At 40.9% G+C, this 13997-nt stretch overlaps 1 protein-coding gene across 2 annotated transcripts in view; it reads right to left on the bottom strand.

Annotated features, from left to right (window-relative positions):
• MCOLN3 (mucolipin TRP cation channel 3) overlaps positions 1-13083 on the bottom strand; it is a 31206-nt gene extending 18123 nt beyond the window's left edge. Inside the window, exons 1-3 of one of the 2 annotated variants that reach the window (XR_013993711.1) lie at positions 12884-13083; positions 9236-9465; positions 5509-5676 (exon numbers count right to left, since the gene is read on the bottom strand). Coding sequence is in view for 1 of the 2 variants with exons in the window: in XM_081054655.1 (XP_080910781.1) it covers positions 5509-5676; positions 9236-9463 (396 nt within the window). In the remaining variant the exon portion in view is untranslated. The remainder of the gene's footprint in view (positions 1-5508; positions 5677-9235; positions 9466-12883) is intronic. The other variant, XM_081054655.1, reaches the window with a different exon arrangement.
• Positions 13084-13997: the final 914 nt, after the last annotated feature.

The raw sequence follows: 13997 nt of genomic DNA, 5'->3' as shown, positions 1-13997 counted from the left end.
AAATCATTTACAATATGGGCCCATGGAATTGATTCTGAGCTGGGCCTTGTCAAAGCCACCAATAAGCAGCATGTTATGGAGTCTGATGCTTAGTTCTTAGTCCTTATCTGACTTCACTTCTCCATGGTGCCTGATGCAGTTGAGTGTTTACCCCTTTGTGGGATACTTTCTTCACTTGACTTCGTGGGACAGAGACTGCTCCTTCTCAGTTTCCTTAGCTGAATCCTCCTCTTGCCAACCTCTACATCTTAGAGTGCCTTGGATTCAGTCTTCGACCTTTATCCACATTCTCTCTACAATCTTAACCAGTCCCATGTTTTATACACCATCTATATGCTGATGACTTCCAAATTTATATCTCCAGCCCTGACATGTTCAATCTACCTATGCAACACCTCTGGTGTCACAAAGGAATCTGAAACATAAAGAGACCAACAGGAAAAACAGGCTCCTTCTACAATAATTACCTTTTCAATAAACAACTCCGTAAGTCAATCAGTTCAGGTCAAAACCTAGGAATGATCCTTCAGTCTCCTTCTCTCATACTCCATTTCCAATCAATCAGAAAGTCAGGCATTACTTTCAAATGATATCCCAAATCTGACCACTTCTCACTACCTTCACCGCTATCACCTTAGTCCACACCAGTCATCTCCCACCTGCTTAGCCTGGTTTTCCTGCTTCCATTCTGGACTCTCACCACAGTCGAGTCTTCAGAAAGAACTCATAGGATTGCTATAGAGAGTAAGTGAATTAACACATGTAAAACCCTTAGAACAGCGACAACCAAAATGTGAACCTGTTCGAGACTTTGTTTCTGCTGTTTCTTCTCTCTGGAAGCTTCTTCCCTGAGATAACCACTCTTTTGTCTGTTCTCTGCTCACCTATCACCTTATCAGAGAGGCCTTCCCCGACCACCTCCAGTCATTCACTCTTCCTTCTTTTTTTGTTTACAGTATACTTATGATCAACTGACAGATGATATCTTTATTTAGTTATTTTCTGCCTTTTTCTTCGTATTAGAATATGACTTCTTTGACTTTTTCTATTTGTTCACTGCTGTATTCATGTACCAAAAACAATACCTGATACATAACAGATACTAAAAATTTAAGTGAATACATGTTAGGCTTTGCTAACACTTACTGTCTCTCCCTACTGAAAGCCCTCCCGTGGCTTCCTTTCTCTCTCAGAGTCAACTTCAATGTTTCTTTATAGGGCCCAGAGAGCCCTGAGAGATCTGTCCCTGCCACACTTGCTTTCTTGGCATTTCCTTAAACATCTCAATGTTTTCTGGCCTACAGGGCCTTTGCTGTTGCTACTCCTATAGCCTAGAACATTTTTCCCCAGACATTATGCTTTCAGAGAGGCCTTTTCTGACCACCCTGGACTGTAATACCTTATGCTACCTTATTGTACTTCATAGCATTCATCATCATATGAAATCAAATGATTCTGCTTAAACTTGTTTAAAGTCCATCTCCAGCATTAGAATGCAAATTCCACAGGGCAAGGGACTTCTCAAGTCCACCACTCTAACTCCAGCACTTAGAACAGTATTAGGTACAAAGTAGGTGCTCAAATGTTTGTCAAATTAATGGTGAGGTAAAAAAATATTATAATGTGATAGTGGCTCTTCATTTATTAGACCTACTCAATGCACAGTGAGATGAGAAACTGCTAGGATAAGACATTGGATTATAGCACCAAGATTTCTGTTAGCACTGGGACTGGGAAAATAAGCCAGAAATCCATAGTAAGAGAACTAAGATGGATAAATTGTTAAACAGCATTACGTCCTACATGTAGCAGGAAGAGTATAATGCTGGAGATTTTTATTTTCTATTCTGAGAAATAAGTGTACTAAGTCCTTCTAAAGCTACTCTGAACTAAATTGGTATTTTTATGTGGAGGGATAGGGAGGACGTAAGAAGTAAAGTCCATTAAATGAAAAAGAAAGTAAAAGATATTGAGTGTGGTACGGTACTTCAGGAACATGATGAGAAGGCAGGGTTCTTTGGAAATGACAATCATGCTGGGGAAAACAGAAGGCAGTAGGAAAAAAGGAAGACCAGACATGAGATAGATTCACTCCATAACAGAAACCATAGATTTGAGTCCTCAGGAGCAGAGCAGGGCTGTTGAGGACAGGACATGGTGGGCATCATTCCTTTATAGGGTCGCCAGGAGTTGGAGCCAACTCAACATCGCGTAACACACACAAGGTACCAACTAGACCAGTGTGCCTGAAACGTGGGCTGTATAATGGGAGGTAAAGCTGGAAAGGCAAGTAACAGTCATGAAGTACAGTGACATGTAAACGGAGTCCGATAGCCCTTTCTGAGTGTCCACCTATTTGTGAGGCAATCCTTATGAGAATTAACTAAAGATCTGAAACTCCTGGCCACAGAAACTGTGTGTCTTAAACCTTGTAATATCTGGAAACACAACCAATCTGAGGCATAGGGCTGCAGGTTCCTGCTAACATTACAAGCTATGGTATGGCCAGACTTCCTTCTGTCCTAGTAAGACTCTTTGTGGAGGTCTGAGCACCTGCGAGAGCTGGATGGTCGGGGACAAGTGGCAGCGCTGTGTCCAGCTAAAGGGCAGCTCTGGAGCCCAAGTTGGAGGACTCTGGGACAGGAATGTGGTATGGGACTATGGCTGTAAAAAGGATGACCTGTGGAATTGACTGATGGGGCACCTAAGTGGCTGTGGCCTCTGCGGAGCTTTAATTAGGCTGGACACCTGTCCCTACTTGCCTCTGCAGCTCTGCCTTGAGAGAAGGAATTTTTCACACAGATACATGGGTCCCAGGTCATCCTTTGGGAGACAATATAAAAAGACATTAAAGATCCTAATCTAAGTGATGTGGCACCCAAAGTAAAGCAGATTAAAACCATTGCTCCTTTGTGGTCCTTCTGTGATAACTTGCTCCTAACACATATAATGAGCCTCTGAGTTCATTTATTCATTCACAAAAATCTGACTGCGTTATGTACCTCTGCCTTCATGGGATAAGTACATCAAATGCTGTGGCACTAAACACTTACATGTGTGTGTGCGCGTGTGCATGTGCGCGTATGTATACCGAGGGTGCCAAAAAATGCATTCAAGTGGACACTTTGGTTAACATTGCTCAAGCAGTAGTTCGCTGTAATCAGAAGTGTCTGGACGCTGATGGTAACCACTTTGAGCACCTCTTGCAATTGCAGAAGTCAGACGTGACTTGTATCCATCTTTTGTTATCATTATAAACTGAGTATTACAATTTTAATAGTTTTTTCCTTTCTTCAAATGTGTGTACATTTTTTTGGCCCCCTCTCTCTCTCTACATGTAAAATGAGTGAAAAATATTATGCAATCAAATCTGTGATTTTAGGTGAATCCTTTAGAAAAAGAGCCAAGAAGTGGTAGGGCAGTGGGTGGGGAAGAAGGGAAGCTAATCAGAGGCAGGAATTTATAGACTGTGCTTAAGCTGTAAGAGTAAATGATTCTAGTACCCTGAGGCATTACATCTAAGCAACTGATCAGAAAGAGAAACAGGTCAGGGGAGCAGGTGGGAAGGGACAATGAACTTGCTTCAGACAGGGTGGTTCTGAGGTGCTTGCGAGCTGTCTGGCACGCAGCAGTGTAAGCGACTGTTTCAGAGTCAGGGTCACGTCATCGTGGTGGTGGCTGAGGCTGCATAGTGGAGGAAATTCTGCAGGAAAAGGACAAACCTTTGAGGCCTGCCCAAATGTAAGGGGCAGAGGAAAGCCAAGAACCCAGTAAAGATGATTTACAAACGGTTGAGGAAAGCCAGGATATAACTTAAAACAAAATTATATTTTGACATTCATATAAGCGTATATAATAAAAAAATAATGTTGTTATAACCAGTGTTGGATCACGATGAGCCCTAGAGATGATCCAGTGAGAGGACATGTGGGGGCTAAACCCTTCAGGATAACTAATTAGTAGTATAAATAACTGAGAGCAGAGAAGCCATTGTCCTATCTGTTAGTTCCCCTTGGTGACTATCACCTCAACTATCAAGATATTCCTTACAGCAAACAAAGATCCCTCCTTAATATCAGTTCATATTTTCTCTTTCAGTTCTCTGGAATCAAGTAGAAAAGTGACCTCATTAAACCACAAAAATTCTAGTTATTCATGAAAATTGTGATCAAGATATTTTTACCTTCAACTAAAATTGCCTGATAGTACTTGGAAGACGGTGGGTGAACACTTGCCCAAGGAAAACCACCCCAATTAATATTATCTACTTATATACCAGGATAAGAAATATACATACATTTTTATAAAGAATATGGAAATCTGATCAACAGAATGGCCTCAATACTAAATAGCACTATATTTTTAAAGCTAATTTTAAGCCTGCTAATAAAGGTAAATTAGAAGAAATTTAATGAACTATTTACCTCTTGCCTCTACCCTCCCCAGCAAAAAAAACTGAACAAACTACCAATTTGGTTCAGAATAGCTTTAGAGAAACTTAATAAGCTTAAAACAAAGATCTCAAAACTGAATATCTCCAGCATTATACTATTTTTTCCCTTACAAATTGTAGGACATAATTCTGCTTAACAACTTACGCAAATTCTATTAATGTAGATTTGGGGCCAATTTTCACAATCAGAATGCTAACAGAAAATCTTGGTACCATAATTCATATCCTGTCCTAGCAATTTACTACCTCACTGTGCATGAATTGTCTCCAATTAATGAAGAGCCATGATTACACTATAAAAAATTTTTGAAGGGCTGTAATAATTTTGAAATGTGATCTACAAACTTACCCAGGTCGGAAATAGTGACTTCAAGAACACTTTCAATGACATATACAAAATAAGACATTTAGGACCTTGAGAAAAATACTGTTTATAGTAAAAACAAATTGATTAGAAACTCACGATAGGAATTTGACTCATCTGTATGAAAAGCAAGCTTACCTTTTTTGGCAGTTAATCAAAGTTACAATAAGATCATTGTCATGTACGACATAAAGGCCTTACTTTCTAAATGAACTTTTAAGTCTTGCAAAGTTAAGTATTCTCATTATGTGTTAAGGGCCCGTGAAAGTATATACTCTGAAAACTTAATGACTACATAGGTAGGACCAGGGTCAAAGTTAATAATTTTAAATCTTTGAGGCTGTCCCTCATTCCAAGCCCTAGCTCTGATTTTTTTTTTTTAAATTAAGTCTTTAAAGTTTCTGTCTCTCTGTTACTAGACAAAAGCTTTTCTCAATTTCTAGTTTTGTAAAAGTTTGGTGAGATATTTTTTAAAATTTTAATGGTTTTATACATGTCATTACAGAAACGTTCACCCTTCTATATATCAATGTCAGTTTCTATTACGTACAATGCTAATAATTTTCTAGTCTGTTCTTTCTCCCAAGTAAAAAATGCACAAGCACTCCTGAAAGGGGAAAATCAAGTAAATTCCGTTAAGCTTATCTGTGCGTTTAGAGAGAGAGAGAGAGAATGCACATGCTTGATTTACCTGGTTCACAGCAAAGATGATCTGATTGTATACATCATTTTGTGTGTACACTGCATAAGTGTTATCCGTTTGGTCCACATATCCTTTTAGGAAGAGGTGTTTGAATGCTATAGTGTTATCTTCCTTGAAAGCTACCACCATCTGGTTACTTAGCCCAAAAAAGACCAGCTTAAAAGTAAAAAAGAAAAAGTAAAGGGGTAAAAAAGCAATGAAATAAAAGGTCTCCCTACAATGATCAATTTATCAATTCAAGATTCAATGTCTAATTGATCCTGAGTATATTCAACAGAAATTAAACTTTTAGTAGCTATGAATTAATTTGTCCTTAAATATAGGGTAGGTTTCTAGTTCTAAAGTAAAAGTAAGTGGCTTTGCATCTTTTCAATATTTATTTTCATGTCTATCTCACATATGATATTGCGCCTACTATCAAAAGCTTTAGGAGCTCAGAGAAGTCCTTTAGGAGCTTTGTTGGTGGTCAAAGAAGCCAGGTCACTTTGGCTACAGAAATAGGAAAGTTTGCTTAAGAAAGACAAAATGACAGAAACTCTGAAGTATGTGCAGAACTTGGGCAGAGGACATTCGAAGGGCACATGGGAAAGGCTAAGAAGGTAGCATGGGACTTAGGGCTCTGTGGGGATACTGAGCATACCCACATAATTCAATAGATGAACTGTGAGAAAAAAAGTGTGAGCAGAAAAAGTGGAGACAGATGGTGCAGGGGCTTGAGTAGCAAGGAGAAGAGTTTTTAAATGAATTCCACATTAAGAAGGTTTTGAAGCAGGTGTATAATATAATGCAAGAAACACTTTAGATAAGTCTAAATCCTACAGTCAATCTATATTCCAATATATATTCTATATAACAAAACTGGGACAATAAGATCCAAAATAAAAATATCCTTTCCACTTATCTTTAAATTAAAGTATATTAACATGACATATCCTTAATATTCATGCAGGATGGACCTCAGAGTTTTACATGAAACTAGTTTGCCTCACACAAAAAGTGTTTAAGTGCATTGCTGTCATATTAACATAAGCTCTTTCCAAAATCTTACTTTATTCCAAGTCTTTTACCTTCTCTTCCCTCCCAAACCATCTCAATTTATCTCTGTCATATACCGACCCCCCTACCCCACCACACATACACCGTAAGTTTAGAACATACACTCTGAATTCAATCCCAGAGTCAGGCAGGATGTATTTTATGTGGAAAAGGGGAACAACACTGAGAACCAACGTGCCATACTGTATTCCATGAACTTTCCTCATACTAATCTCACAGTATATTCTCTAATATACCCGTTTGGCAAGATGATTACATAAAGACTCGAAGAAGTAAAACAATTTTTCCAAATCACATCACCAGCAAGTGTATAGTTAAAATTTGAATTTGTCTAACAGACTATATCCAAGCTCTGTCTACCTTATCATGTTACACAGGTCTGAACAGAAGAAAATATAGAAAGTAGACAAATCTTTCCCCTCTCATCGCCCCTTGTGATGTATGCCCTATACCCTACACATGTCACCACTCTCCACCTAACTCAACTTCCATTTCTGAAGAGTCTTTTAAAGCTAAAAGTCCTATTTAAATCCCAATAAGATGATAGTTTTCTATTTCAGGGATTTTACATTTTTTGAAGCTGATGACCAAAAAGCCTCCAGAGAATTTGCAAAGACATTCTTACCAAGTCATTCAAATACATGCCAGCCGTGAGCATGTGCTGAGGATACAGAGAGAAGGCAACAGTCCCTGCCCGTAAGATCCTAGTGGCAGACGGGAGCACCAAGGGCCGAGACAGAAGTGCTATAATTCAGAGACTGAGCCAGGAAGTGGGGAAAGGAAATTTTAGTGGGGTGCCTATCACTGTACACATCTTTCTTTTCCTATTGCAGACACAAAAATCTTCACTTAACGGCAAGAATGCCTTCCTTTCCCTGAAAAGAGAGAATCTGTCATGATGTCACCCTCATTTGCTCAATTACAAAGTTGTCTTCATGTAATATTTGCTTGATGCTGAGATGATTAAGGAACCATCACAATTAAGAAATCCTCAGTTCCTTTCAAAAACCTACCTGTAAACACCTTTTACATGTCTATTACTAACAGGCTTCACATTTTAAACCAGTGGCCAATTTTCCTCTTGACCACTCTAGGAAACACAAGAAGGTTAGATGAGCTCCCTAAAAGATGAAGGAATAATTAAGATCATAAGTCATAGAGGGAATAAATCTGAGTTTGAATTTCAGTTCTACTCTTCTTGTTTCCTGACTATGAGAGGCTATTTTCACCCCACTAAGCCTGTGTTCTCAGCTGTGATGTGGGAATACCACCATCTATCTCCGATTTGTTTTAAGCATTAGACATGAAGATGTCTATACAATGTTTAGCCTGAAACGTTAAGTACTCAAGTGGCACCTATCATTCTAAGTAAAAAATATTCATGTTCACCGAATCCATACTTTCCCCCCTACTCATAAGATAAAGTTTTCACTATTATGACACTGTATTATCACGTGGAAGTTAAGAATTTCAATTCCAACTTGCCAAATATCATTATGCTGAGAATTGAACATCCATTTTCATGGTAATATATTAGAGAAAGCACAGCTGCCTCTTAAGTCTTGATTCAATTACTTACTACCATGTGGCTTTTAAAAAAACTATGTATCAGTTTCTTTCTCTGTAAAATAAGGGATACTAGTATTTACTCAATAAGAATGTTGTTGGATTTACATAAATAATATCCTGGAACAGAGTAGTCATTTAACTGTTCATTTCCCTTGACACAACTAGCATCAGAAACTTAGGCAAGAATTCTACCAACTTTGTATGACTGTAGAAATCACCTTAGCTTCTAACAATCTGAAGCATTTGTTCTCAATAATCAGTTAAGATTTAGTGACGTCGAGGTTTAATTTATATTCTCCGTGTTTATTTACTTACGCATTTTTTCACCAAGAAGAGAAAGTACTAATAAAAATAAACCTATCACATCTATTTCTGGAATTAAAAATTGCTTTTATTTTTGCTCTTTTGCTTTTAAGAAGTGATCATCATGCTAACCAACAGAAAAACACATTTTCACATGAGTAAATCACAACCTGTACACATAAAGAATCACAAAATATAGTTTCTCCAAAAAAATGTTAAGAAACACCAAGGAAGTGAGAGTCAAAATCTCCTAAAAGGAAGTCTCACATTTCAGTATCTCTGCCATTCCTGTGTTAACTACATTTTTCCAGTGCAAGACTCCCGTGATCACAGGACTGTGAGAATCCAAGTAATTGCCTTAACAGAAACCCTCGAAGTTTCTGAAGAGAGAGAAATTCCCAGGAAACAAACTAGAAAGGAAAAGAATCTTCTGGTTGGGCAACAGATAGTTTTCATGGCTGATTCAGAAACCTTCAGCTAACCCTCTTGCTTGGAAGCCAACTATTAAAATTTTCTCTTCCTGAAAACTAATTAGATCATGTAACTGAAATTATAACTTAATGAAAGATGAGAAAGAAAAAAAGTAAAAAACAAAAAACACACCAAAGTCTTCTTTCACAAATATTAAAGAGAAAAAGGTTTAAGATTACATGTTTCCAGTAAAGTTCTCCATCAATGTATACAGTTAAAAGTTATAAAAATCATTGTCCATAGTTCTCTTTGTTATTAAAAAAGGCCTTCACCAAATTCCTGATCTAAGATGCCTGGATAGCCAGGTATTCCTTACCTGGATAGTCACCATTGCAAGTTTTATAATTTGTATAACAAGTTTCCATGGTTTTCTACCTCGGGCCCAGAACTTCTCACAAGGATTCATGAAAAAATATTTGAGTTTTCGCCGCATCTGGTCTTCTAATAGAAGCTCCTCGGAGGGAGATGTAGTCTGGTTAAACGTGCGGCCATTTTCCTCTTGGTGAAAGCTACAGCTACTTGTAACTACCTCAGGATTTGCCATCTCTAGAGGAAAAACAAACAAACAAAACTGTTTCCATTCTGTAAGTAAAGGTACAAGTTTATATTCTTTGCAAGACAGTTGAAGTCCAAACAAAAGATCTGGTTTCAAATAAGCACCATCGGTTCTAAACTCGAATTTAGATGTTTACAGAGTCAATTAGGATGTAATACGTCATTTTTGTTTTGTTTCAGTTAAGTGAATTTTTACCCAGTTAAAATTTACCAAATTCAAGAACTGCTATATATATTTGATGCTTTCTGCTTCATTCAGTAACTATATCTGTTACGATTGGTGATCTAAAAGTCTGAGAAAGGGCTTCAAAGTGTAGATGGACCCTGAAATTACATGCAACATTTTGTGAACATGACGACTTTTTCTGGGGAGAGGCTTAAAGTTTTATTACATTATACATGGAAAAGAAAGACATTTTAAACCATTGAGCTCTGTTTAGTTTTTAATCCTGTGTCTACATTTGACACTTCTGTAACCGGAGGCAAGTCACTCAGCCTTTCTGAGACTCAGTTTTCTCTTCTGCAGAATGGGAATAACAATATCTACCCTCATATGATTGTATCAAGAGTTAAATAAAAATGCAAATAAAGCCCCTGCACAGGGTCTAACACTAAGCAAGCAGCAACACTTGGCTTACAGTCTCAGCAGGCAGAGAAGTTTCCTAAGAGCCAACAAGGTTCTAAAAAGGCAGGGAGCCTCAGGGGACTTAACTGGTCTACAAAGGGGAACACAGAAGCTCAATTTAAGTCCGACTCCCAAGCAGACACATCACTTGTAGTTGCTTTCTATTGAAAGTTTTATGTTTCTGTAGCAGAGTTTACTTTTCAAAGTACTGCATACCTATTATTTCTTTTGTCCCTTTGGAAAGGATAGAGCTGATAAGAAAAGATGAAATACTGTCATTTGCGACAACATGGGTGGATCTGGACAATATCAAGCTAAGCAAAATAAGACGGAAAAAGTCAAGAACCATATGATTTCGCTCATATGTGGGATATAAAATTGAAAGCAACAAACAAACAAGACAAACAAGCAAACAAAAACTCATAGACACAGACAACAGTTTAGTGGTTACCAGAGTGAAACGGGGGAGGGTACAACAGGGTAAAAGAGGTCAAATATATGACAACAGAAGGAGATTTGACTTTGGGTGGTAAACACACAATGCAATATATAAATAGATGATGTATTATAGAATTGTACACTTGAAACCTAAATAATTTTATTAACCAATGTCACCCCAATAAATTTAAGGGGAAAAAAAGAAAAAACAAAGGATAGGGCTGGTTTTATTGTCTTCATAGTCAGCTTTTCCAGAGTGACGAGTCACTCCAGAAGCGGGTACCCATCTTGGATTTTCACTCAGACTTATATTGTTATTAGGGAAACTGATTCAAAATAAAATATCCCAAGCCACCAGGGAGAGTAGAGTCCTTCCATATAAAAGTCTGGCTCTGTTTGATATTTTTACAATAACTTGTACTCAGAAATCGAGGGGAGGGGGTTAAACTATACTAATACATTATCTGACAAGTCACTGTTTTTAGATACTACACTGCTTTTCAAGTCTAGAATCCCACCCTTGGTTCTGATTCAAACATTCTTAGCAAACACAATTCCAAACAATAGATATTGGCTATAAAAAATAGCCATGGGGAAAGTGTTTAAACTCTTGATTAAGAAAAAGATTAATAAGGATATTGCTGAGTCAATAAGACATAAAACATATTTATATTAGCACATGCAGTACATTCAAAATGAAATAAGTATGACAGAACTTATTAGAGTGTGGCCCATGTGTTTTAAAATGCTTTTCAAAGTATGAGCACAAAAACTTAGGTAAAGACATAAAGAAGAGAAAAAGGTTATTGATCCCTTAGGATTTTTCACTCAAGAACATGTTATGTCCTTCTTCAAAAAGGTGTACTTTAAACCAGCATTTAGAGACTTTACCTAGGGGACTTAAAACGAAGTTATTTTACGCTGATCAAAACTCACATATGAACACCAACATAATAATGAAGCTGTTAATAGTAAAACGCGTTAATAATAAAACAGATTTGAGGCCACATTAAGTCCTTTCTATTCTGATACAGGGATAATTAAACTTTAAACAAACTAGCCACATGCCATGTAACAGTAACCCACAGAAACAAAGAGAAAATGAGCCAACCACAATTAATGTATTCAGCACATCGCACCAAGTTGTCCCGGAAACAAGACATTTCATTTACAAGGACTGACAGCGAAACCTGGCTGCAAACGTTAGCTTTACCGCATCCCAGAAGCCCTTCTGGGGGTGCACTTTGAAAACTACCATCTGTCCAGACCCCCAGCGGCTGAAGGAACGCCTGTCACAACCTTTCACACCCTTCCCAGAGCGCCCAGGGGGATGGATGCGGGGAGGGCGGAGCTGCGGGCGAGAAGAGAGGTTATTTGAGGTATTAGGCATGGCTTTAGAATCCACAAACTAACACCCAGAGGTTATTTATTCAGAGCGATGAAAGGCATAATTGGATTGAGCTGCAGAAAATTAGAGAAAACCAGGGAATATGTGTAAATAGTAAAAGCCTCACAGTTGGAGACAAAGTAACGCAACCTTATTTCTTCAGAAGCGCGTTCTCACTTCAACATACACAAACAACTTCGGTCTTTACTCCGTGCTTTCTTTTTGCCTTCATCTTGCCCCCTCCCCCCACCGCCCTTTTTCAACAATCGCTCAAGACCGACTTTATCGAGCTGGTACTTCCGGAAGTTCGGGGAATAGAGTGGAGGTCGCGGTGATCCTTGGAAGAGCTCGGCCCGCAGTAGCCGCGCCTTCCTCCGGCTCCAGCGCCGGGGGCCACTTAGACCCCCGGAGCCCGGCTGCAGGCGGATTTCGCCCAGCGCAGGGTCCCCGGCCTTGGGCCCCTTTTTCCATCCACCTCCCCACACCGCTAGTGAAGGGACATCCGAGTGAAGACAACTTCCAGACCATCTCGAGCCCCGGCCCGCACCCAGGCGGCCGCCCCCTCACCAGGCCTTCCCAGGCCAGAGTGGATCGCAAGTAGCTTCGGGATCTCAAATTCCCCGCCTCGGATTTCCCGGGGGGCGGCAGGCTAGGTGGGGGCCGCGCTGCAGCGCCTCGCAGCCGCCGCAGCTCACCCCGCGGGGGGGGCGCGGACCTACCCCGACCCGCGCGCGCCCCCACTGACCTCGGCGCGGCGGCCAAGAGGGCGCTGGGCCAAACTGCTGCAGCTGGTATCCCGCTGCCACCTGTGTCCCTTCCATGCAGCCGACGTGCGGGAGACCTACCCTCCCGCTTTGTGTCACCGACGGCTCGCGACATCGCGGTTCCTCCCTGAGCCGCGGGCGCCGTTCCCAAGACACCTGATACCACTGGACCGTGCGAGGACTGGCGTGACTTACCTGCGGCCCGCGGCGCGCGGAAGGGGCGCGGGGCGGGGGCGACGTGGCGGCCCGGGGGAGCTGCGTCTGCGGGCCGCCCTGGAAGCTTCTGAGGCTCGGCTCAGCCGGGTCCAGCTGGAGCGCAGCGGCCGAGAGCCGCCGCCGGTGGCATCCTCCGTGCTCCGGCCGCGAGCGCTCGTGCGCCTCCGCCCCCCCGCTCCGGTTCCCTTCCACGCCCTTCCTGGTGTTACCAGGCGGGGCAGAGGGGGCAGTCGGAAGGAGCGCAGCGCTGCCCGGTTCTCTGGCATCCTCCCCACACCCCTTCACCCCCACTCCCAGTCCGGGTACACATTCCGCACAAGCGTTTTTCGGTTTTCTCTGATTGCACAGGTGCTGCGAGGTGGGAGTGAGTGGGTTCTGGGCATCAAATCCGAAAGGGGGTCTCCCCCTCGTGTTCCGTTCCTCTCACATGATTGGGGAGACGGGAGGGAGGCAAGATGGCTCTCAAGAACCTCAGTCCTCTCTAGCAGCCGTCTCTTCTGATGTTTGTTTACGGGAGAAATCCTAAAGCGTAAGACTTTTCAGGTCTGAGCCTTCTACGCTCTCTCAGCCTTCCAGTTTGGGAGAATTGCTAGGAAATTAATGCGCCGTTGACTAGACTCCTCTAGACTGGGCGCTGGGACAGAAGGAGCCCTGGGAAGCTCTGAGAAGAAATGAAATGTGACTAGAAATACTTGAGGTAGTGACAAAAGATTCTTTGCTTGGCTAAACTTTAGTCAGCCTCCTAAACTTTCTCCTAGGCTCATCTGTGCACTTCTTTGTAAAATCAAGTTTTAGCAAGAACCCTGCTAAGTCAGTTTAACCAGAAGCACACACCCTCAATATCTGATCATCCTCCATATCTCATGGGGTTCCTCATCTTCCGTCATCCCCCCTCCACCCCCACAATGTCTGATCACCCACCATGGCCTGTTTTCAGTTAGGTGGTTTAGCCAGAACTCCCTTCACCTCTGTTGTTTTCTCTTAGTAATTTTTCATCCACTGACCCCGACCTTGCCTTGTTCCTGGGCTATAAATTCCAACTTGCCCCTACTGTATTTAGAGTTAGCCTCATATCTCTCCCCCACTATAAAGT

Source organism: Rhinolophus hipposideros (assembly GCF_964194185.1).
Source record: "Rhinolophus hipposideros genome assembly, chromosome: 8".
Lineage (NCBI taxonomy): Eukaryota > Metazoa > Chordata > Mammalia > Chiroptera > Rhinolophidae > Rhinolophus > Rhinolophus hipposideros.
The sequence above is the reverse complement of the archived record's forward strand: the minus strand, read 5'-3'. Positions and strand labels throughout refer to the sequence as shown.